This window comes from Stegodyphus dumicola, chromosome 8 (assembly GCF_044657685.1).
Source record: "Stegodyphus dumicola isolate Sdum_Otavi_A_Nest chromosome 8, ASM4465768v1".
NCBI lineage: Eukaryota > Metazoa > Arthropoda > Arachnida > Araneae > Eresidae > Stegodyphus > Stegodyphus dumicola.
The window spans coordinates 101,227,302-101,252,578 of NC_140775.1; the positions used below are offsets into that span (position 1 = coordinate 101,227,302).

At 33.0% G+C, this 25,277-nt stretch overlaps 1 protein-coding gene across 1 annotated transcript in view; it reads left to right on the top strand.

The window, feature by feature from the left end:
* Nucleotides 1–18,262: 18,262 nt before the first annotated feature.
* Nucleotides 18,263–25,277, top strand: part of LOC146995912 (paired box pox-neuro protein-like) — a 92,611-nt gene continuing 85,596 nt past the window's right edge. Inside the window, exon 1 of the mRNA XM_085823007.1 lies at nucleotides 18,263–18,381. Within this exon, the coding sequence (XP_085679133.1) occupies nucleotides 18,263–18,381 (119 nt within the window). The remainder of the gene's footprint in view (nucleotides 18,382–25,277) is intronic.

Here is a 25,277-nt window from a genome sequence, read left to right on the forward strand (position 1 = left end):
CTTAAAAAAAGTTAAAAAGATATTTTTAAGGTGGCTATAAAAATTAACAACAGTTTTCTTAACCGAAACAAACCATTCGTATTAAAAATGTAATGAAATGTCACGCATTTTTATTTTTTAAATTTTGTTGTTTTTAGCCATGTACCAAATGATGTACCACAGAAGGAACTGTTTGTTGTTTTAAACTAACAGTAAATTTATTTAACTAACACTAAATAACTAAAGCTGCTATCACATACGAAAAAGATTTGCGACAAAGTTTTACTACAATTTTTTCATAAGGTTACTGATTGCAAGAAAGTTGGCTTTTTTGCTATCCCGGATGAGAGGAGTGAAGAAAATATAAGCAATGTAAACACTTAACCGATTGTTCAAAATTTATTGTTTGGGTAACTTTCAACGTACAGGAGGAAAAGATAAGCATCTTTTCAATGGTAAAACCAATAAAAAAGTTTTCCTAAGTAACTGCTGTCACAGGTATAGTTTATATATGATAAGGGCTTAAGATAAACTGGAGATTTAGGAATAATACTGCCCACCACGAACTAGCGGAAACATGACACTGGTTTTAATTAAATATTGGCTGTGGTTTTCCGGCTTTCGTTAAGTTTTCAGTTACTCAAGATACTTACAGTTTTCTTTACTTTGGAATCTACTGTAATGAATGCAGAAAACTATAATAATTAGAATTCTGTTATAATTAATGCAGATTTCTAAAATGAAAACAATGCAGTAAGAAAACTATAGCCCAGCTACATTTAAATAATCATAAAAACATGTGTACATTTATTAGATGGGTAAACATGGGTACATAATGGGTATTATTTAGTGTTAGTTAAATCAATTTACTGTTAGTTTAAAATAACAAACTGTTCCTTCTGTGGTACATCATTTGGCACATGGCTAAAAACAACAAAATTTAAAAAATAAAAATGCGCGACATTTCATTACATTTTTAATACGAATGGTTTGTTTCGGTTGAGAAAATTGTTGTTAATTTTTTTAGCCACCTTAAAAATATCTTTTTAACTTTTTTAAAGTTCCTTGCTTCTGTTACGCAAAAGTATAAATCAAGTGAATCTTTCTGGAGAGGTAAAATGAAACTAAATAGTCATAAACAGTGTCCCTCAGCATATATATGAATCCATTGCTGATGTCTTCCCTGGAGTATAACTGGAAATCTCATATCTCTAGAGATTTGGAAAAGTCAACCCCTAATTGGCCCTCTCCCATTGCAAGCGCGCATCAGGTGAAGCTGCAAAATCACCGACAGCACAGATTGCGGGCTCCCAGAACAATTGAGCCAATAATATTCTATAGATAGGGGTGTTGAGAGCACCCCCTGCGGGGGGTCCAGTCACAAGGAGTCACGGTCCACGGATGACGAACGGCGCGGCAAACAACCGCAACCAGGAGTTAATGGCGAGAACGGGGGATGGCATTCTTCGCGCTACCGCTCGTAATTCAGTCCTTGGTTTACCACTTCAAAAAACTCAATGGGTTTAAAAAACGTGGCACAAAGCATCCGAGGGCCGTGTATGGAGTGTTTTCATGAAGTGTTGAGGAGGGTGTTATGACACAGCTTTTGTGTTTGGAAGACGTCACGGGATGGATTGCTTAGGTGGGGAGTACGTAACTAAATCTTTTACACTATATAGTAGAATACTGTCTTCTTAAAAGCGATTTTTAAGTGTTTCGGGGATCCGTTTAAAGCTTTTATTGGGAGCCTGTAAATTATTTATTATCATTTTAAAAAAAGGATAAATAGTTCTGATCCTTTTGTGTCCATTATTTTGAATTTATGAATGAAAAGTTGCTGAATATGGGATTCTTTGCATAGTATCCTTTCACAAAGTCTCGAAGCGTTATTCAACCACGAAATATTGTTAAACCACAAAATGCGGTTTTTAAGTACTGTCGGAAAATTATTTTGATAAAAATTGTTTATAGAAAAAAATTGTTTATTTAAAATTTTTAAATTTGTTTGTTTTATTCCTTTAATGTTTTAACATTCTTTTTACCCCTATTTAAATAATTTAAATACTGATGTCAACACAAATAAGATTTCAGTCATTTCTAGACTTTTTTAAAAGTACAAATACTCATGTCATTATGGCACGGGGTCCGATTTAGAAAATTCGAAGCCTGGGGTAAAACTAATTACATTTGATGCAAAGTATTTCGTGTTTTGGTGTGTTTGGTGTATTTGATTACTGCAAAGCACACTTGGGCTGTCTGCCTACAGGGAGGGATTTCTGACGGAAACTGGCTTGTGTACACGTTAATAACGAGCCCGTTCTCCAGGGTTCGAACCCGGACCGAACTACAGGAGTTCAGCAACATTATCGCTCACCTCCGGTGAGCTAGAAGTACTTCGTGAAATAACCTTATACATTTGCCAATCAAAGTTGTTTAAACAAAACGTATATTTCACTATTTTGTAAATTTTGTTTTCAAGATTACCGTTTATTATGTATTCTATAAAATATAAACTTATTTATTTTTAAACCACAATTTCGATCTTCCTGACAGAAATCGAAAAAAAGGGGGAAGAGGCAAAACCTAAAGGATGCTTATTGATTTCGAATCTTATTGAAGTTATAAATATAAAAAAATATCAAACTAAAGAACTCAGTCGCTGTGAAACATAGAATAACTTCTAATAAATCCTCCGCTGGTATTTATCTTCTGACCACCTTTAAATTTAATTTTGGAAATGTTTAAAAAGTCATATCATCTCGCTCAGTGTAAATCAAAACTTAGTAATTTATAATCTTGTAACGTCCATCGCTACTTTGTCTACGATGAAATGTCGAGGAACCTAATGAATTAAGTAGTGACTTACGCTGAGTTCAAGTACTTACAACGTAGACTAGAGAAGAGTTAAAATACCCTTTTATTCACTCAAAGAAGTAATAACAGTTGATCCCTTCTCGGGCTTACAGGGAAGCTTTCACTCAGATTTTTAAACCAGGATAAGAAAATAAGCCACTAATCTAATACTAACTAAAATAGACTTAGCCGAAGCTAGACACATATATCTAACGTAGCTGGCCCTTAATTTAAACTAACCAGCGATTATCATCAGGTACGTACAGTACAGCCGAGCGTAATAGATTTAAGAATGCATTAGCCAGAAGACAAATCCACTCCACTAAGCACTCTCTTTTAAAGTACACTGCCTTATAAAAGTTAAGGAAGAGCATGTTTTTTATGTCTAATTTGAGAATGAAACAACATAGAAACAAATGTACAGAATATGTTCACTAAACAGCTTTTTAATGAATGCGACATAGAATGTCTCTAAAGTTCAACACAAACATGATTTACAGCAAAAAATTGCACTCTTGGCAGAGAAATCCAGTCTTGGTGAAACAGTACATTACAGATTTTTGAGGAAAAATGGGGTGGTAACATTATAAAAATGTGTTCTGATAAGGAATGTGTCCACCCCTAGCTTCAATACATTGGCGGCAGAGACGTTCAATGCTGTCAATTAAGTTGTCGGTCAGTAAAATGGGAAGCAACGACAAGACACGAATTAATCCTTGTTCAAGCTCATCTAACGGCCTTGGAGATGGACTTAAAGCAGCAACCTGTCTCCCAAGATAGTCCCAAAGATACTCTATCGAATTCAGGTCTGGGATTTGAGCTGGCCATTCCATCCGCTCCAAACCGTGACCGTCAAGATATTCTTCAGCAACCCAAGCTCGTGCAGTTGTGCATTGTAGTCCATCAGAAGAAATTCAAGATATATAGCAGCGTCATATGCGCGGACATATTGATCAAGGATCTCGTCTCGATATCTCACACCGGTCAAAGTTCCTCCATGGAACACATTAACACATCCCAAATCATTGTTCCTCGTGGAACACATCCCAAATCATTATTACACCAACTCTGTAACTGTGTCTTTCCACAATGTGGGATTGCTTGTATCTGGTGCGTTGTTCCCTCCAGATCAGCTGACGACCTGCTCTCCAATGTGAATCTGGACTCGTCTGTGAAGAGAGCAGATACCCATTGTTGACTGGTCCAGGAGACGTGTTTGTTCTCTTGCTCAACATAAACGTTCACCTCTGTATCCTCGGATCAAGAGGACACAAACAACTGGTTGTCTTGCATATAGACCTGTTTTGTGCAGTCGTTTGCGCATTCTAGTAGTTGAGATTCTTGTTCCTGTTGCCACTAAATGATCTGTCATGAGCACAGTAATGTTACTCTTTCTTCGAGCTGAAGGAGCTAAATAACGGTCTCTCGCAGGTATTGTAACTCTAGGTCTGCTTGGAACATGTCTTCTAGACACAGAATCCTCGGATTCAAACTTATTCCATAGTCGATGGACCACACTACGAGAGACATTAAGACGCCTAGCAGCATTAGCTTGTGACATTCCCATTTGCATCCCTCCGATCTCCCGCCACCTTAAAGAATCGGGCAAACGACTTCTCGTGGACATTGATAGACTCTCCCGGATATTGTCCGCGAAACTATAATAACAACCCAATATCAACACTCGTGAACAAAAAAGACAATTTTTGCATTTTTTCTCCAACTCCTATATAGGTATTCATTTCTATAAAATAAAAGTTGCAGCTATTGTTTTTGCATATATTTTCTTAAACTTCCCTTCTGTCATGCATATGAACTGTGAATTTAAACATTACTGACATTTCTGTAATAGCGAGCTTTGAAAATGATGCTATTCCTTAACTTTTGGAGGGCAATGTAAGTTGAACTTCCTTTTAATACTACTTCGAACTCATTTTCATGCAACGCGATTCTAAAAACTTATTCAGGCAGGGAGTTCTAAGTGGGAATCAAGAATTGAAAGGAAAGGGTTTCAAAATTAAAAAGAACTATTATAAAATTAACATGCACCTTACAATCTTAAATGAAAAAGTTGACAGTTTTTCATTATATCTCAGTGATAAAATAAAAGTTAATTCAAATTAATTGCAATTAATTCATATTTATTGCAATAATAATTAGTAAGTTGAATATTCTAAAAGTAAAAGTTCAGCTGAAAAAGGGAATTTAATAAGTTTGATTAAACTGTACTAAATTATATCGCTGACCAGTGAGAGAGAGACAAAATCCCAGTATCGGATTTTTAAATAAAGGCATAAAAACCTAAAGTAAAAAGTTAAAAATTTTATTTCAGCTTCTTAATTCATTATTTTAAAACCTAGAATTGAAAAAAAAAGTGCATAATATTTTACACATTTTAAGTACTACAGAGGCATTTTGATGCTTAGAACCAAATGTCCCATTTGCTTCCTGCTGGAAGTCAGGGCTAAAGAAAGAGAAGGGCTGGGTCATCCCTTTGAGAAGAACGATGCCGACACGAACCCCTCTTGGGGAAGGATACTGGATGTTATGTGACGTCACTGGGTTCGTCCCGTCGTCGACTGACCAGAGCATCAATGCGAAAGATTGAATCTTTAGTTCTTGGATTCTCTTTCTTTAGCCCTGTTAGTTTCAGAGAAAGAGTTTTTTTTTTTTTTTTTTTTTTTTTTTTTTTTACTTGAAAGTTATAACTGATGATACTTTTAAAGGGATTTTGTATTTCGAAAGTTCTTGTAATGAGAAATCATTGAAAAAATGGTATCGTGTGCCGTTGCTACCTGTAGCAATACGTATCATAATACGAAAGAAACTACCGTGGTATTTCATAGATTTCCGTACAAAAATATTCAGTTAACGAAAGAATGGTTGCATAGGTGTCGAAGAGCGGATATTGTTAACACAAAGAGTGCTCGAATATGCAGCATTCACTTCACTGAATCTGATTATGAGGATGATATGAAAAATAGGTTGCTAGGATTACCGACAAAAAAGATACTGAAGTCAATTGCTATTCCAACTGCTTGTATTCCTGACTTGGTTATTTATCAGAATACACCAAGGCAGCAAAGGCAACAAAAAAGAAAAAAATTAAGTGCATTTGAAAGAATTCAGAATTTAAGTCCTAAAAAGGCATGTCTGGAACTTCAAAACGATAACAGTAATAGCTATGAGGAGCTCACTGAAAATAATATTACTCAGCAATGTTGTAACTGTTCCAACCTCCAGAAAAATGTGAATGATTTAATTACAAAATTATCAGCTCTTGAGAATAAGGTTTCTGTTTTACAGACTGAGAGAAAGCAGCATTTAAAAACTATCTCCCAGTAAAGAAAATGATTTAAAAGGAATAGAAAACTAATATTAGAAGAAGTTCAGAAACTGAGGAAAGACATTAAAAAAGTGAATCAAGAAAATGAAAAACTAAGAAAAATGAAAACGTATATTCAAAACATATTTACCGAAACTCAAATAAATGCATTAATGAAAAAAAAAAAAAGCGAATTAAATGGTCTCCAGACGACATTTCAAAAAGCATAGTAATCAGATCGTTATCCGTAAAGTCATACGACTTCTGGAAAGAAAAAATGGGTATTCCGCTTCCAAGTGCAAGTACACTGAAAAGATGGTGCTCAAGATTCAGTTGCATTCCTGGAATTTTAAATGATGTACTGTTATTGATTAAAAAAACTTGCCAAAATGCAACTGACGAAGAAAGATTATGCGTATTAAGTTTCGATGAAATTCATATAGATTCAAGACTCTGTTATAATTCAAAATTGGATCAGATATTAGGTCCTTTTAAAAAGACTCAATTTGTATTGGTTCGAGGACTCATTTCGCAATGGAAACAGCCCATTTATTTTTATTTTGATTGTCAAATGAAGGAAAATCTTCTGTCTTCCATTTTGTTTGCACTTGAATCGTCTGGGCTTCGAGTCAAAGCAATTGTATCTGACATGGGAGGTAGTCAGACCCTTTGGAAAGAATTACAAATTTCAACAGATAAATCTTTCTTTTACAGTCCCAAGTTCAGCACCAAAATATGGGTTTTCGCTGATATGCCGCATTGCATAAAGCTTTTGAGAAACCATTTTCTTCATAAAGGTTTTATGCTCGGAAATGGTACAGTTATAAACAAAGACGTTATATATGAAGTACTCAATAAAGATATCGGAGAAATTAAACTGTGCTATAAACTGAAACCTCAATTTTTATCTGTAAAAGGGAACGAGAGACAGAAAGTAGCACCAGCAAAAGCATCATTTTCCTCCACAACGGCTAAAGCAATTATGCATTTGACTGGTAATGCTGCAACAAGTAATTTTTTTTCAATGGTTGATGATTTTTTTGACATTATGAATAGTAGTGTACCATTACCCCTAGCAATAAGCCTTTAAAAGCTGCTTTCGGCCTAGAAAGCTATTATGAAGTACAAAAAGAAAAATTAAATGAGATTAAGCAAATGATTTTTGATCGCAGAGTATGCGGAAAGAAGACAATGCTACCTTTTCAGAAAGGTATTATCATATCGATAAATTCGCTTTTCGGTTTATTTGACGACGTAAAATCTATAAACGTGAAATATATTTTAACATCAAGACTGACTCAAGATGTATTAGAAAGCTTGTTCAGCCAGATTCGGGGTCTAGGGCGTTTTAATGACCATCCGTCTCCATCAGACGTAATAATTCGTCTGAAAAGGTTGCTATTGGCAAACAAATTGCCTAAATTGTCGTTAAAGACAAATGCTAATGACTGTGAAGATGTGAAGAAAGTTGAAGCATATTTGACAAAAGAGCTGTTGGAAACAGCTTTTTCTTCAAATGAAAAAGCAGAAATGTTTGAGTCTTCCTTATACGAAGATTATTTAATTAATTACGAAGACATCTATGATGAATGTACGTCACTTCCTTGGGAAACCGAAATTTATGATTCAACGAAAGATATATCTGCATATGAACAAGAATCGCTCGCTTATGTGGCAGGTTATATTGCATATCGTGTGAAAGATAAAGATCCTACTTTGGGTGAAATATCAAAAAAATTCGTAGATATTCCTAATGACTCAAATTGGATATTTTTATTATCTAAAGGAGGATTAATTGTACCATCACCAGTTTGGATGCAAACGATGATGAAAATGGAAAATGCTTTCCGTTCTTTTCATGGCAGTTCTTTTCGAAAAGGTAGAGGTGTAATTCAGAATCTCATTTCTGAACTTGAGAAACTTTTTCCCTCCGTGAATAAGAGTGCAATTCGTTTATTTTGACGTTTACGAACATTTATAAGGGTTCGGCACTTGAATAGGAATGCAACCCTTGTATCGGCAAGAAAAGCTGACCAGAAAGCAAATAAATGGATAAAGAGTAATAGAGGATTCTCGAACCAAACTATATAGGAAAAAAAATCATGTAAGTTGATTCATATTATTCCTACCAAAAATAATAATTTGAATCATTACTTTATTATTCACTTAATTTGTGACCTAATTTATGCACGTTTCAGTTAATTATTTGGACTACTATATAAAATATTATATTTATTATATACTAATTTAGACTGCTAAATTTTACTATATAAAATAAACCATGAAATTCTGAATAAACATAAATTAGTATCAGAGCATATACTTATAAAAAGTAAGAATACATGCTATTATTCTAAAATATATAAATACTATTTTAAAATATTTTCATTATTTTTTGAGTAATTGACGTTAAATAATAATACTGATACTGATATTCCATAATAATGCTTTCATAATAGACATTGCAAAAGCTTACAAAATTCTACTACTCATTATCAACGCTAATTGAAAAGCAAAAATGGAAGAAGTGAAATTTGTTTCGTTTTAATGTGTTATAAAATCTGTTATTAGCATTAACTAATTTTAATTAGATAGATGTGTAATGTCTTTAGCATGTATTCTCAAAATGTATTTGCATATTTTTATTTAATATTTCTATAATGCAAATTACTTTGCGACTAACTTATATTTTAACGCAAAAAGAATTCTTCGTAAATGTAGAAATTTACGTATGTTATCGGTGGGTTATTATTTACATATATTTAAAAAGATGATTATGAAAAAGAATTACTACATTTAGGGTACACTCGACCTAAAAAATTAGTTATGTTTACGCATATGTGTTAATTAAAAAATAGTTATGTTTATGCATGTTTTACTTACGTTTTACGCATATTAGAGTTTAACATAAATACATTTCTAGTTCATATATAAATGCATGTATATTGCAATTTCATGAGCTAAAATCTCGGCTCATACTGGTTATTAAACTATTTTTCAAAGCGTTTTGATTCTCAAGCAAATGCTTAAGAAACTGAACAGCAGAACTGACCAAGCGAACCCAACTACGTCATCATCTCTTCTTTCGGTTTCAGCCGCGAGAAGCTGATGAACTAGCCCTTTGGAAGTAGGCTTTTATTTGATATGACTGTTACATTTATATAACAATTAATAAAAAGTCTTTAAACTTTGCATTTGATTAATGAAAAAACTTCTAGTTTAACAATAGAAATCTTCTTTTCTTTTTTGTGAAATAAAAATATTGAGTAATAAAATGAACAGTGGAATAATAAAATATTTTTTAAATCTCAAATAATAAAATATCTGTAAGCACGCCTTAAAGATTTTTTGAAAAAAATCCGAAAATATAATAGACAGTGGCTCAAAACTTATTTTATTTTCCTTCTCTCTTAATTTGATTAAAAATGGAGTAATTATATCATAAAATTTTTATGTACAAAATTTATTTCGATCTAATATTCTGATGTCTAACGGGACACAGTAGAGACATTAGGTATTTTTGGAAGCAGGCAAAATACACAATTAGCAACTGCATTCGCCGGGAATCGAACCACGGACTTCTTGAACACCGACCCAGCGCCCAGAACCACTACACCACGAAGGGACGCTAGGAAGGTGGGAGAAAATACATTTTAAACTTTATAGGAATAGTCAAGAGGATCATCAAACTTTATAAGTTGCCCAAAATTTCAGTCTTGAACTATCAGGTTATTGGAGGGTTTTTGGTAACTCTTGTAAAATTATTTTCCTTTTAAACTAATATTAAAAACTAATGTAATAAGTACATGGCTACATAATAAATCGAAATCATAATTCCCGAATCAGATAATGAATCATGTTGTAATCATAAATTACCTTAAAATTGAAACCATTCAGCTGCATTCGGAATTATCAAAGATAGAGTTGAAAAACTATTAATTTAGCTGTATCACGGAAAATTCAGCAGAATCTGATGCGGCCTTGTCTGTAAGACAGCCGCTTAAACTGCGGAAATTTGAGCTTTTGCCTCAATAGAAAATTACATCAAAGTGCTGATGTAATGATCAACACTGTGATGTAACTTTCTATTTATAGAATGTGTAAATTTTTACCAAATGAATTAAAGAAGCATTGTAAGGTCCTAAATTATTCCGTAAATTTCTAAAAATGCAAGTTAATGGGTAGTTATCAAATAAATTAAAATTTTTAAACATTGCACATGTTTATTTAATAATAATTATATATACATAATTATGCAATATAAAACACTGCTATTTATACTGCATTGTTATGAAGAATATTTTATGAAAATGAGTTGTAGGAAAAATTTAAGTCGAGAGCATCTTAACGAGTAGAAAAGTGCAGCAAAATCTTGACTTTTGGGTGAAGGTCACAAGAGCGAATGCTATCCGAAGGATAACCCCTTCTTTGCAGAGAGGGGAGAGAACCATCAAAGGGTTAAGAAAAAAACCCGTCAAAAAACCCGTCGATGGGGAAAGGCATTTTTGGGTCAAACGTCATTTGGGGGAAGAAGCATATACACAGTCGAAAGTGTGAGAAAGGAATTCAGAAATGTGAACTACTAAAATACGATTAATGGAAATGGTCGATACAGGACTACAGAAAGAGTATTCACATGCAATAAATTGAAATTTGTCACATTAAATTTTCCTGAGCCAGTGAAGTCAGATTAATTTATTTTAACCAGCTTCACTTCAAATTCTTTAAAACAAAACAAAAGAAAGAACAAAAACAAACAAAACAAAGAAAAAAAAATGGGGGTGGTGGAGAGAAAGAAATTTGAGAAGTGATGAAATAGCTCCTATTTCTTCTGACATTATGTTTTGATCTTTAATAAAATGCGCATTTTGGCATTTGGGATTTAAACAAGATCTTAAAGCCAAAGAACGAAGGTTTAACAACTGGGAAGAATTAACGCAGGTTATTTCCCTTTTTAACTATAATTTACGTAAAAATGGATCTAATTATTTCTAAATCAATAAAATTGTTTCTAATTATTTTTATTCCTTTACAAGTGGTTTTTAGATTATAAAAATAACATATAAATTTCGAAAGATTTTTATATCACTGCAAAATTTTATTAACATCCTAATTATTATTAAGTAATTAAAATAATTACTGCAAAATATATTTTCAATATTTTCTCTTTGTATTCTGAAATCCTAAGATAACCGACTAAATACATATGATGAAAGAAAATGGTTAAAACTTTAGTAAAGGTTATAGGGAAATATCGTATTTCCTCGACTATAATCTCGTCATTAAATGGCTAGCATTCTATTAATCGATTCAGTTACCAGAAACGAAGTTCGAGTACTGCTGAGAACGTAATATTGATTTTTGCTGTGTTACTCCGAAACAACATAAAAAATATATCTAAAGCAGAACTAAAATGTGGTGGGTGATAGCTCATTCACATTTGGATTTCGTATGCCAATTAAAGGGTGATTAGGCAGAAGTAGTACCCTTTAAGGGGAACATTTAGTATGGAATTATTGAGTTTCTTCACACATGTTGGCATAGTGTAATTGGCTAACACATCCAGCTGGCAAGTGGAAGATCTGCGATGTGAGCTAAGAATCTTCTACTTCCTGGCTGGGTAGATTATATACACAACACGGGATTACTCACAATGGGATGCTATAACTCCTTATAAGAGCAATAAAAAAATTTATTTTCGGAAAATTATTGTAATCATGTAAAACAGCAACTGACATGAATGACATGAATGAAGTAATAGCGCTTTTATACAGATTACAAAATTTCATAGAAATTTTTTAAATATAAATAAAACTCTGTTTCATATTTAGTTATAGAACATGTTTGAAAAAGAAATGTGTTTAAACTACACTGTGAGATATAAATGTGCAGAATTTTATTTTCAGTAACAAATTTTTTATCATTCTACAGAAAACGTTTTTTGCAAATATTTATGCAATAATAAAATAATTCCAAAATATAAAATAGTTTCAAATATTACATAATTGCTTTGTCATTGTCGATATTCAGAAAAAGCAGCTAAAATTACAAAGAACGGAATCCTACAGAGCCGTACAACTGCCTCTTAGGAAGTAAACCGACCTTTAGATATTTTCGTCGACTAGGCTGGTATTCTAATGATACGGGAAGTATGCGTAAAAGTCGATTGCGTTAACTTGTACTTCCTCGTTCGAAGCGTCGCGATCGTAAGAGGCTGCGTACTCCTTTGGGTGTAACTTCAGTGGAGCATGATGTCCAACCTGCGTTTCTAAGCTGATGGAACCGGTCTATCTGGGGGGTGCAGGCTGACACCGCCGCATCCCTGAGGGATCGTGGGCGAATTCTAGGCCCAGTTATCTCACAGTTACACCACACGTCGAGCTTAATCCGCCGGTGTGGCGACGCCAGGACACGGATTACGAAGCTCAGAGGAAACAGTTTTATTCAATATCCTAAACACCTATACAACAACAGGAGCTGGCAGGTCCCGTCCTTGCTCATGAACTGGATGGCAATAAGTTTTATCGCGGAAGGGTGTTTGTTGTTAATGGCAAAACTATTCACAATTTAAAATTTTCCTTGATGCGGATTATTAGTTTTTCCTCACTGTCGTTTTTACTTTAATACTTGTAATCTTGTATCGGGACTGCATTAGAAAGTTAAAATAAGTACTTCAGAGTAAATTATAAATGGTTGCTATTTGTTCTTAAAACACTATAGTAGTAAGAATTAGAATTTAATATAATAATGAATATCAGTAAAATCTTTTTTCAAAGTGAACATTTCAGACTTAAACCTGTTCTCCCTTGAAATAACACTAATTCTATACAGTTTTTAAGCTGAAGCTATGTTTAATTATACTGAATTTTTTTTAGTCAAAAGAAAAAGTCTCGTTTTGAAAGCTATATTTAAAAAGAAAGGATTCTTTATAAGGGGTTTTTGTACAAAGCATGTAGTACATGGCATTAGAAATATTTTCATTACTTATAATAATTCTGAAAATTTTCAAAAAACTATCAATTAGATATATTATAAATTAAATACATCTTATTTTAAATAATTAGATAAGCTTGTAGAGACATTAGGTTATTTCGAAGCAGGATACATGAAGAATGAGCAATGCCCTCACCGAGACTCGAATCACGGTTCTCTCGAATACGCACCGAGCGTGCTGACCAGTACACCACGAAGGCATGCTAAGAAGGCGAGAGAAATAGCTTATAAGCTATTTAGAATACAAAATAAAGAATATTCACTAAAAAGTTTGTCTACTACTTTTAAGTTTTTCAGTTTGTTAAGCAGTTAGTTATAGATTCATTAATGAAGTAAAACATAAAATCTTAAATCTTACCGAATTTTATCACTCTAAAAGGTAGTTATGCACGAGCCCGAGTGGAAGATACGGAACTTATGTTTCGTGCTCTGGCAACACTTGCTATAGCTCGTGAATAATAGATTATATATTTCTTACCAACTATAATAATTCTGCAAATGTTCAAAAATTATCAATTAGATATATTATAAATTAAATGCATCTTAATTTACAACAATTAGATGAACTATTTAGAAAATAAAATAAATAATAATTCACTAAGAAGTTTGTTTACAGCTTTTTAAGTTTTTCGGTTTGTAAGGCAGTTATAGATTGATTAGATTTGAATCAAAAATATAAAATCTTAAATTTTACTGAATTTTATCATTCTAAAAGTTAGTTACATAGGAGGCCGAGTGGAAGATAAAGATGTCATGTTTTGCGGTCTAAAAACACTTGCTATGGCTCGTGAATAATAGATACACAGTTATATAATGTAATATCAAAATATCCAAAAATGTTGACAATATTCCATTTAAGACGTTTCTAATGCAGAAACAAATAAATAACAAATAAATAAAAGAAGTTCTTTAACTTTTTTTCAACTTTAAAATGCGGCATTATCTAATTCTTAGTTCTAACATCAATGTTTGTAACTTTATTTGATTTTTCGAGTGAATATTAATCAGCTGAGATTTTCTCGTATGCTTTGATTTACTTCATATATGAAATAAACTTAATAGTAATAAATTTTTATAGGTCAATGAAGAATTTTATGGTGAATAAAAGTGGAAAGTAAAATTTAACATCATTCTTAAGTTCTTAACTAGATTCTTTGCACCAAATACAAACCTCTTTATATGAAATTTTATAAACGCTTGTTGCAGTATGACCAGAATATTGAATTAGAATCAGTAAATGTGAAAAAACCAGAAATGAAATCGGCTAGAGAATGCGCAGACCCTTTATGGGGGGTATCTGAAAGCTAAATTTTACACTACACGTTACGTTTTACATAACGAGTGGAATTCACAAGAGTAAAACAATTACAAAAAATAAAGTACCTTAAATGCATTCCTATACAATGCGGGTTTCATAAAGAGATGGGATAAATGATACTGAGTGGTTTGCGACTGATTATCTAAAATTTTATCTAAATGACCTGGTTATATTACTCTCGAAACAATCAATGCCTGTGTGTTTATTTTCGCAACCATTTAGGAAAACTTGTAGATATGAAGATAATTTGACTAGAATCTTTGATTAACTGTATGTATTACAGACTTTGACTGAGAAGCTAAATAAGCCGTTCAAGGATGATATTAGTAATAATATATAATACAAATGATAGAAACATCAAGATGAAAGATTCTACGATTAATGTAATGCGCTTGCGAATATTCAGATTTAAGATAAGATATTTTATAGGCAAAATTATAAATGTAAAAGTTAATTAATTATACTGATTCATTCTACTAGGTAAGCAGATATAATAATTAGAAGCTTTGAATTCTAAACGCTGTTGCTGGCAATGTTAATATTGTGTAGTGAACAGAAGAAAACGCAACAGAAAAGTATGAACGAACATAATGAATGTGAGATGGAATTTAAGAGGAAGAGAGCAATGATATGAAACGGATTTTTTTACAGAACAGAAACAGAACAGATTTTTACAGAACAGATCTTTTTACGCAACAGAAAAGTATGAACGAACATAATGAATGTGAGATGGAATTTAAGAGGAAGAGAGCAATGATATGAAACGGATCTTTTTATGTTAGAATTTTGTAACAAAATTAGTAGAACCTTTAAAGAAATCGAACATTTTTAAACTGAGCGGTTTTGAAAAACTTACTAGTTTATGAACAGTTCATCAGAAATTAAAGATGTGAAAAGTAAAATGGTTTCTTTAAAATGAACTCTTCGAAATGACAAAATCAAACAAGAATTTTTCTATGGGATTATTCCACAGGAGTTAATGCCTCATGGTAATTTCTTAATAAAAGAAGCATGTAATTGGACATTTACTTCACTGGAACGCTTGTGCAGGAAGGAGGCTTGCAACAAATATTCCCGTAAAAGGCAATCTTTCAGTTTTCCAAGGACACGGAATCCGAGAAGTGAAACATAATAAACCCCTCGAAGAGAATTTCTTTGATGTAATTAAAATGTACTCAACTTTTGTTAAGAACTGTTGTATACCTCCAAATGTTTCGAGATGCAATGATTAATGTGATTTCTTTTTCTTTATTAGCTTGTGTTCGCCTCTCAGAGCGTTAAATGACGTAATCTATAATTAAGATACAATAACACGCCGAACAAACACTAATTCAGAAGTCAAACAACAAAAATCAGAGTTATACTTTCAAATTTTCCCAGGAATGGTTTTACTTAACCATCATAGGTTTTAATGCTGGTTCGGTAAAACCATCGAAACTAGTCCTCTGAAAATTTGAAAACATAACGCTGATTTTTCTTCTTTTACTTCTGAATTAGACGTAATCTGTGTTTTGGGCAATCTGCCAACTTTAGAACTTCAGTTATATATTAGTCGTATTAATGTTGATTGCTGCTCTATTGTTATTGCTTACTTTTCCATTCTCCTGATAAACGCTGTTATCCCTGCGATGAAGTTATAGTTTAATTTATTTTATATATATAATAGGTTATGCGCTCAGCAAATTAGGAGAAGTCTTTCATAAAGGCGTTTAGTAATATTTTGAATCAGCATTTTGGATTGAAATTGATGAACAGTGATTACTTCCGTTTTCTTCTTTCATCGTTAACGGTTACGTAATGGCAGCTATGGATTTAAACCGCGTCTGCATCGAAAAGCTGAATGACAGAAATTACTATACTTGGAAATTTAAACTGGAATTCCTGCTGATTAAGGAGGATTTATGGGATATTATTATTACAGAACCTCTATCTCCAGTAACTGCAAAGTGAGTTTCGAAAGACGGAAAAGCTAGAGCAACTATAGGACTTTTATTGGAAGATAACCAATTAGGACATATAAGAAAGTGTACGACTGCGAAAGAGGCATGGAATATTCTCAAATAGTACTATGAAAAGTCAACACTGTCCCGAAAGGTTGGGCTTTTTGAAAAAGCTGTGTAATTTGCAGTACAGCAATAAAGAACAAATGAGCGATCATCTAATGAAAATGGAAGATATTGTGGATCAACTAGTAGCGCTAGGTGAGCAAATTTCAGAACCTTTATTCGTTGCATTTATTTTAAGTAGCTTACCTGAAAATTATGTTACGTTAATAACCGCATTAGAAACAAGACCAGAAGCAGATTTAACTGTTGAATTTAGTTAAAAATAAATTGTTGGAAGAGTATACTCGTCAAAAGGAAAATAAAGAACTTGGTACAGGAAGCGAGAACAAAGCTTTGAAGTCATATTCTTCTTTAACGCGCAACATTCCAGCTGATAAAAATAAAGTACCTAATTGTTTCTTTTGTAAGAAATTAGGGCATTTAAAGGCTGACTGCAGGAAATATCCGAAATGGAAGCTTAAGCATAATCAAAAGTAACAAGTTAATGCATTTATGAATTCAAGTGGCATTAATGAAGCGAAACAAGTTTCTAATCACCATTGCTTTACAAGTGCGAATAATTTACATGGTTACTGGTGTATTGATTCTGGAGCCACCATTCATATGTGCAATGTCAAAACTTGTTCAGCAGTTTTGATAGTAATTATGTTCCTGAGCGAATAACATTAGCTAACGGATATACAGTGTTTAGTCAGGGAAAAGGTAATTTGTTGGTTAAATATCAGAATAATCAAAATGAGGAAATACAGATTACGATCAAAGATGTGCTTTTTGTTCCACAGCTATCTGGAAATTTATTATCCGTAAAGAAGGTGCTTGATAATGAAGTAAACTTCAAAAGTGGAGAATGCCATGTTAGGAATAATGATAATATTGTATAATAGCTTTCGGCTACGTCAGAGGAGGTTTGTATGTTCTTAAGGAAAGTGAGCATGCTCTTCGTACGAAACAAGTCCATAAGGAATGCATTCATGAGTGGCATATAAAATTAGACCATAGAAATCCTACCGATATTTTCAGGATGTGTAATAAATCTATGGCTGAAGGTATGAATATTGCTTCCTGCTCTACTGTATTGATATGTGAGGACTGCATTGCTACCCAAGCATGCAGAAAATCATTTCCGAGAAAGTCTACTTCGCGAATCTCCGAGATACTCGATTTAGTGCATACAGATCTTTGTGGACCAATGCAATCTGTAAGTCCAGGTGGTGCAAGATATATACTAACAGTAATTGATGATTATAGTAGATACACTACATTTTACCTTCTGAGGCATAAAGAAGAAACTAAACAACTCATCGCGCACTTCATCAAACAAGTATTAACACAGTTTGGGAAAGCGCCAAAACGACTGAGATCAGATCAAGGAGGGGAATATACAAGCAACGACTTTGAAAAATTGCCAAAAGAAAGTGGAATAATACATGAGAAAACTGTTACTTATTCTCCGCTACAGAATGGAATTGCTGAAAGAAAGAATCGTACATTAATTGAGATGACAAGAGATGCTCTAATCTTCCAAACAAGTACTGGGGCGAAGGTGTTATTACAGCAAACTACCTGCAAAATAGGTTACCAACCAGAGAACTTAAAGTTACACCTTATGAAAAATGGTATAAAAGGAAACCATCATTAGCACATATACAAGCATTCGGTACTCCAGCATACGGCCATATACCGAAAGAGAAGAGATAAAAACTTGACGACACGTCTGTTAAACGAATCATGGTTGGACATGAAGAAGGAACAAAAGGTTATCGTTTGCTGTATACAAATACCGATAGTATTGTAATTAGTCGGGATGTAACATTTATACCAAAACATCCCCATCCTAAGGATAAACAGTAGGATACAGAAGATCTAACTATTTTTAAGGATAATTCAGAAAAGGAGTATATCTCTGAAAATACAGAATTGAGGCGATCTACTAGACAAAACAAATTTTTACCGCCTGTGAGATATAATATTAGTTCATTCTCAGAATAGTAAGAGGAAGTAGCAGATCCAACATCATATTATGAAACTTATTCGGGTGCCAATAAGGAAAAATGAAAACAAGCTATGCAAGAAGAGATTAATGCTTTAAAGACGAATGGAACATGGATTTTGACAAATGCGCCGGAAGGGAAAACCATTATAGGCTACAAATGGGTGTACAAGTCCAAAAGAGATTGCGAAGGAAAAGTATTTCGTTATAAAGCTTGTAGGGTTTTCTTTATTTTGCATAACAAATTTATATTAAGTTTTCCTGTTCTCAACTTCTCAACTTCCCCTCACATTCTCTCGCCAGGATGTAAATTTAAAGTTAAGTGAAGTGCTATTTAAACGTGTGATTATCTCCGTTTATTCAGAGCGTATTTCGCTAGCCTAGCTCACGTTTCGTTGTTATTTCGCGGTCACGCTAGTAAGCCTTTTGGCCTTATCAGTTTAGTATCACGCCGGTTGGATTTCTGTGAGTCCATCTCTTAGGAGTAATTTTGAAGTGCGTTCTTGCACTCGTTTATTTTTCAGATTTGATTTGTATTATAGTCTACGTTTAGTTACCGCCGCAAGTGACGGTGTTTTGTAACGCACGAAGTCCGTGCTTTGTGCTAAATTAGTTTGATTTAATAAAAGGTTATTTTGCACCCTTCTTCTGTGCTGGTATTTAATTCACGCCTGTGCGAGAATTCACCATGTTCATTGTAGGATCTAAGTTAGTATATGTGGAAAAGTAGAGATAGATCTTACAAACTAGACTGGATGCTCAAGGATACTAGCAGAAATATGGTCATGCTATGATGAAGTATTTGCTCCGGTAGCCAAGCCAACTAGAGAATGCTTCTTACCATAGCAAGAAAAAGAAAAATGGCAGTGAGACGTTATGATATCCAATCAACATATTTAAATGGAGATTTATCTCATGATATATACATGAAGCAACCTCCCGGATTTGAAGAAGTGATAAAGTTTGTAAATTTGTAAAGAACTTATATGGACTCAAGCAAGGGGAGAATGAATGGAACAGAAAACTTAATGAAATTCTCTTAAGCAAAGGATTTGAACGAAGAGAAAATACCCTTGTTTACATACAAGACAGGATAAAGAAGGGTTTGTATACATCACTGTACATGTGGATGATATGGTCGTTGCAGCTAGCACAGAGGATTCACTTGAAAATTTTGAAAGCGAAATTGGTGAACATTTCACAGTGAAAAATTTTGGAAATCTTCATTACTATTTAGGCATGCGTTTTCAACGTGACGACGAGGGAATCTTCTACCTAGATCAATCAAGCTACATTTCGAGAAAGCTGAAACAGTATCACATGAACGATTGTAAAACATCATCGTTTCCTATTGATCCAGGATATTATAAGGAATGATGGAAAAGCTTACAGTAAAGTTGAGGAATATAAAAGTGCAATAGGATCCTTACTGTACCTAGCAAGTCAATACTAGACCAGACATAGCAGCTGCTATTTCCATCTTAGCCCGAAAGGTGTCAAAACCAACGGAAGCCGATTGGATCGAAGTCAAAAGGCTCTTCAGATTTTTGAAGTTAACCAAAGATCTTAAACTGCGTCTGAGAAATATAAACGAGAAGGAAAACGATTCGTTGTTATGTTATGTGAATGAAGATTGGGGAAATGACCCTACCGATAGGAAATCCAACTCTTAAAATATATTTATTTAAATATCAAGGCAGTGTATTTACATGGAATTGCAGAAAACAACCTTGTGTGACTTTGTCGTCAACCGAAGCAGAATTTATAGCACTTGCCGAGGCAGCAAAGGATGCAGTTTGGCTCAAAAGACTTTTGCAAGATTTCCATTTGCATTTTTTATGAGGACAACCAAAGTTGTATCAGGATGTTAAACAACGAACAAGAAAGTGAAAGAACTAAACACATAGACACTAAATACCATTTTGGTTAAGGATAAAGTGACCACACGTCCCGAGTTTGGCTGGACAGTCCCGCTTTTTGAAGGACAGTCCCGCTTTTTGGAGGACAGTCCCGCGTTTTGGAGGACTGTCCCGCGTCCTGTCGATTTTTAAAAATGTTCCGCTTTTTAGAACACATCTGCATTTCTTATTTTAAATGTTCTGTAAAAATATATTACCTATTATTCATTAATTATTATAGTAAATATAAAGAAATAAAAAATACATAAGTAAAAAAATACATAAAATGCATGCAGTGTAAACTAAATTAGACGATGTAACGAGTTAGATTTACTTGGTGGTGTTCGATCATTAACGTTACGTCTCGTCAAGGAATATAGTATATTGTTAACGGAGAAACAGCTAGCATTAGCTGAAGGGCTATTTGCTTTCCACATCATAAACCACAGTCAAAGTTTCAGATCAATTGATTGTATGTCGCAAATGATTAAAACATTGTACGACAAAAAATTTGCATCTGCAAGGACAAAAACCGAAGCAATTATTTGTAATGGTTTTTCACTATATTCGTTTTCACAATTGCAGAAAGAATTAGATTAAATGCACATTTACATCCCTATATTCTGATGCTTCCAACCAAAAAGATTTATTATTATTTTCCACAACTGTTAGACTTTTTGATCCAGAAACAGGAATTAAAATTAGAATATTGGATTTTGTTTCATTGCCGGGTGAAACTTCACAAATAATTTTTGATTCAATAAATACTATTTTTAAAAATAATAATTTGAACAATAAAATTATTGCCTATTGTGAGGATAACACTAACGCAAGTTTTGGCGGAAAAGCTAGAAAAGGAATCAATAACTTTTTTACAAAACTTAAGCGAACATTTGAACCAATAAATTATTGGGGTAGGTTGTGCAGCGTATATTCTATACAGTACTATTCAAACAGCAACTGACTTACTTCCAGTGGATCTTGAAAATATTATTGCAAAAATTTATTCGTATTTTTATATATATACACTGTGCGTGTTGAAAGTTTGAAGGATATTTGTGAAAGCGCAGAAATCGAATATAAAAGAATTATTGGTTACAGCAAAACACGATGGCTAGCTCTTTTATCAGCTGTAGAAAATATTTTAAAATTATACGAACCATTAAAATCATACTTTTTATCTTAAGATAAGTCCAAGAATATTTATTGCAGCTCTTTATTGAAAATGTCACATCACAAATTTGGCATCAGTTCATCCGCAACCAAGCTACATTATTTCACAATGCTGTAAAAATTATTGAAGGACACGAAATTTCAATTACGGAAGTGTCAAATGAAATCAATAATTTAAAAAGCAAAATTGCAAGAAGGAATTGATAACGATTACGTTCCCTTAGTTATTCGAAAGGACATCACTAGGTTGTTGGAAGAACAAGGTGCCATTAAACGACCTGATTTTCCGAAAAAAGTCAGAAATTTTTATAATAACTGCTTGGAATATTTTGAAGAACAGACAGTTCAATTCGAGGATATTAAAAATTTTCATTGGGTGACATTAAAAAAGGAGATTTTATGGGAATATGTGGAAAAATCTTTTTAATACATTAGTAATCATTTTCCGAAAAATAATATTTGCGAAAATGATCTTTTTGATGAGGTGTCATTTTAAAAAATATACGTTACTGAAGAAAAAATTAAATGTTCGTTGTCTGAAAATGTGAAAACAGACAAAAAATGGACGGAGTTGTTCCTTCATTTTAAACAGAATAATAAATATTCCTTATGAAAATATTTTGAAAATTGTAGAACACGCGTTCTCCCATCCAGGAACAAATGCATCAATAGAACGTGTTTTTCTAGTATCAATAAAATATGGACAATTGAAAAAACGCTGTTGAACATTAAAACTTTAAAATATGTATTAAGCGTAAAATATAATTTGACCAATTCATGTGAGAAATTTCACGACATTTTAATAAATGATCCGAAACTATTGCAAAGTATTCACTCTGGTAAAAAATATGACCGTGAAAGAAAACTATAAATTTTTTAAATAAAATTTAAAATTAATTAAAAAACATAATATTCAAATTATAGTTTTTTACAAATATTTTTATAGTTATCAATAGTTAACAATAAATATATTTTTGTATATTTATAGATAAGTAAATGAATGTATACAATAAAATACATTTTTTTGAATTATTGGTCTGCTTTCATAACTAAATTACAGTTTTCATTTCACTCCATTTGTCCCGCTTTGTCTCGATGAAAATGTGGTCACTTTAGTTAAGGATCTTGTTAAAAGTAAAAATTACCAACTTCGATATCTGTGCACTGAAATGAAATGACTGCTGACGACTGCTGACATTTTAACAAAGCCATTATTAGGACCAAAGAAACTAAAAGCTTTTAGGCAAAACCTTGGATTATGTTAAAAGTGTAATTTCATATTATATGTTAATTTATTGTTTTTTTATGCATATTAAGGTAAGTGATTTTTTTTGCTTTACTACAGATTAATCATTGAGGAGGGGTGTTGTATATTTTATACCTCCAAATGTCTGGAGATGCTATGATTAATGTGATTTCTTTTTCTTTATTAGCTTATATTCCCCTCTCAGAGCGTCAAATGACGTAATCTATGTTTTGGGCAATCTGTCAACTTTAGAACTTCAGTTATATTAATCGTAGTAATGTTGATCGCTGCTGTGTTGTGATTGCTTACTTTTCCATTTTTCTAATAAACACTGTTATCCTTGCAATGAAGTTATAATTTAATTTATTTTATACATAACAAGAACAATTCTCCAATATACTCTATAATACTATAACTTTAGAAATTTAATCCTCATATTCGAGGTTACAAAAGAAGGATGTATCATTACAATAATGTGGGGGATAATAATATGGGCTTTTATTAAATCAGTAATTTGAAATAATACACCTGTACACTGGCTACCCCATATTTAGTTTTAATTTTCATTTCTTAATACGTAAGATATTTGTGTAGAATACTTTCGGATACTGTTACTTTATAAATGCGGTAGTATTAGAAAGAAAAAAAAAAAAAAAAACATTTTGTTGAAGATATCCTATTCGTGGTATGCAAAGAGGGTTTTACTACAGGAATAACATGTTTGTTTATTTTTAATAGAATACTCGTAAAATTCTTTTATTAGGCCTTTGATTTAAGTTCGCTGTGTAAAAAGCTGATGAAGAATCATACTCTGGCTTGTAGCGAAATCATTGCTTGTACCGTAAATAAACTCAGCATTGAAAAAAAAAAAAAAAAAAAAAAAAAAAAAAAGGATCCGTTTATCCGCTTTATACGACAACAGGGGTGTCGACAGGCTCGGCGCGTGGGGCGGTCTCCGTGACAATTCGAGTGGTCGTTCTGAAAATGTGGGGTCGGACTCGAACCAGTGATCCGAGAAAACTGCGCCGACACCGTTCACGTCTCGTTTAACGGAAGCCGCACGTGGCAAGCTAATTAAATCGAAAAGTCGTCTGTGCTGTCAAACGACACCCCCCTGTGGACCAGCGGAGAGAGCCGTCACGATCCGCTGCATCACCTCCTGCTGGGGGTATTGGGAAGGCGACCCCGTTACAGGGAACATTTTAATGTACTTATTCCACAACTTTTAAAGGGGGTTAAATTCTTATCCCCAAGCATAACTTAATGATAAAAAATTAGTTTTTACGTCAAAATTGTCCGTAGCTTAATCTTCTCATTTTTCGAATCCGTTTATATTTCGCATTTAAATCTATGCGACTTGACAACTGTTGCCATTTCTTGAAGCACAAAGTTTCAAGGTTTTAAGTTTATTAGCCTCGCTAACTAGAAATCTTTCCGTTCTCAGTGTTGTTGCCATTCAACTTGGCATAAGATTTTTAGTCCTTCGTTTTGCCATTTTGCGTTGATTCATTATAAATGTCGGTTAATTTTTCAAATTGTTGGCACCATATATTATCGTCCTGTATTATATATAAAGAAATTAAATAATAAAGAACCTGCATAAGCGTATGTATGCTTCTCGCATTATGATAAAACAACGGTACCTAAAGCCATCAAATTTTGAATAGCGTACGTCACCACCCGAATATATTCCTATGGAAGCCCAAATTTGGAATTTGTTTTATTATCTATTTCATATTTTGTAGAGCATTTATGAGTTTTTGATTAAGAAACTCAACAATTTCAAAGCGAGCAATGGCAACACTATATGGGGGAAAAGAACATTTTTATCTCCAGTGCTCGAGACTGTTTATCGGAAATTCTAAAGATATGCTCATTTTAAAATTATTTTGCGATATTGCTGTCGAATTTAATTTTTTTGTTTAAGTGCGACGAACATGATATTTAATAAATAAAGGTAGCTCACAAAATGTTAAATAAACGCCCCTTTGGGTGTAATTTAAAATCAGATTTTTTTAAAAAATTTATTTCCAAATTAAAATTTTACGTTGTTTAAAATCCTGATCGACTTAGAAGCAATGCAAGCACTTCTTATTTTACCTTTACATTATTTTTATAATATCTGGTCATTATTCATAAAGTCTAATTCGTATAATTTACAATATACAATATATATTGTTTGAAATCTTGGAGCTACTTCCTGGCTTACTAGGGGTTCGAAATCAAAATCAAAATTCGAAATAAATTTTAAATAGTATGTGAAATTCAAATTAAAAAAGTATTTGAAACAAACCATTTAATTAAACAATATGTTTAAATTGTTATTATTTAATGGGGCCCACCAGCGGCCGAGCGGTAAAGTCGCTGAACACTGGTAGTTCGATCCGAGGTTCGAATCCCGCGAACGGGCTGGCTGCATGGGCGTTTTCGTGGTTT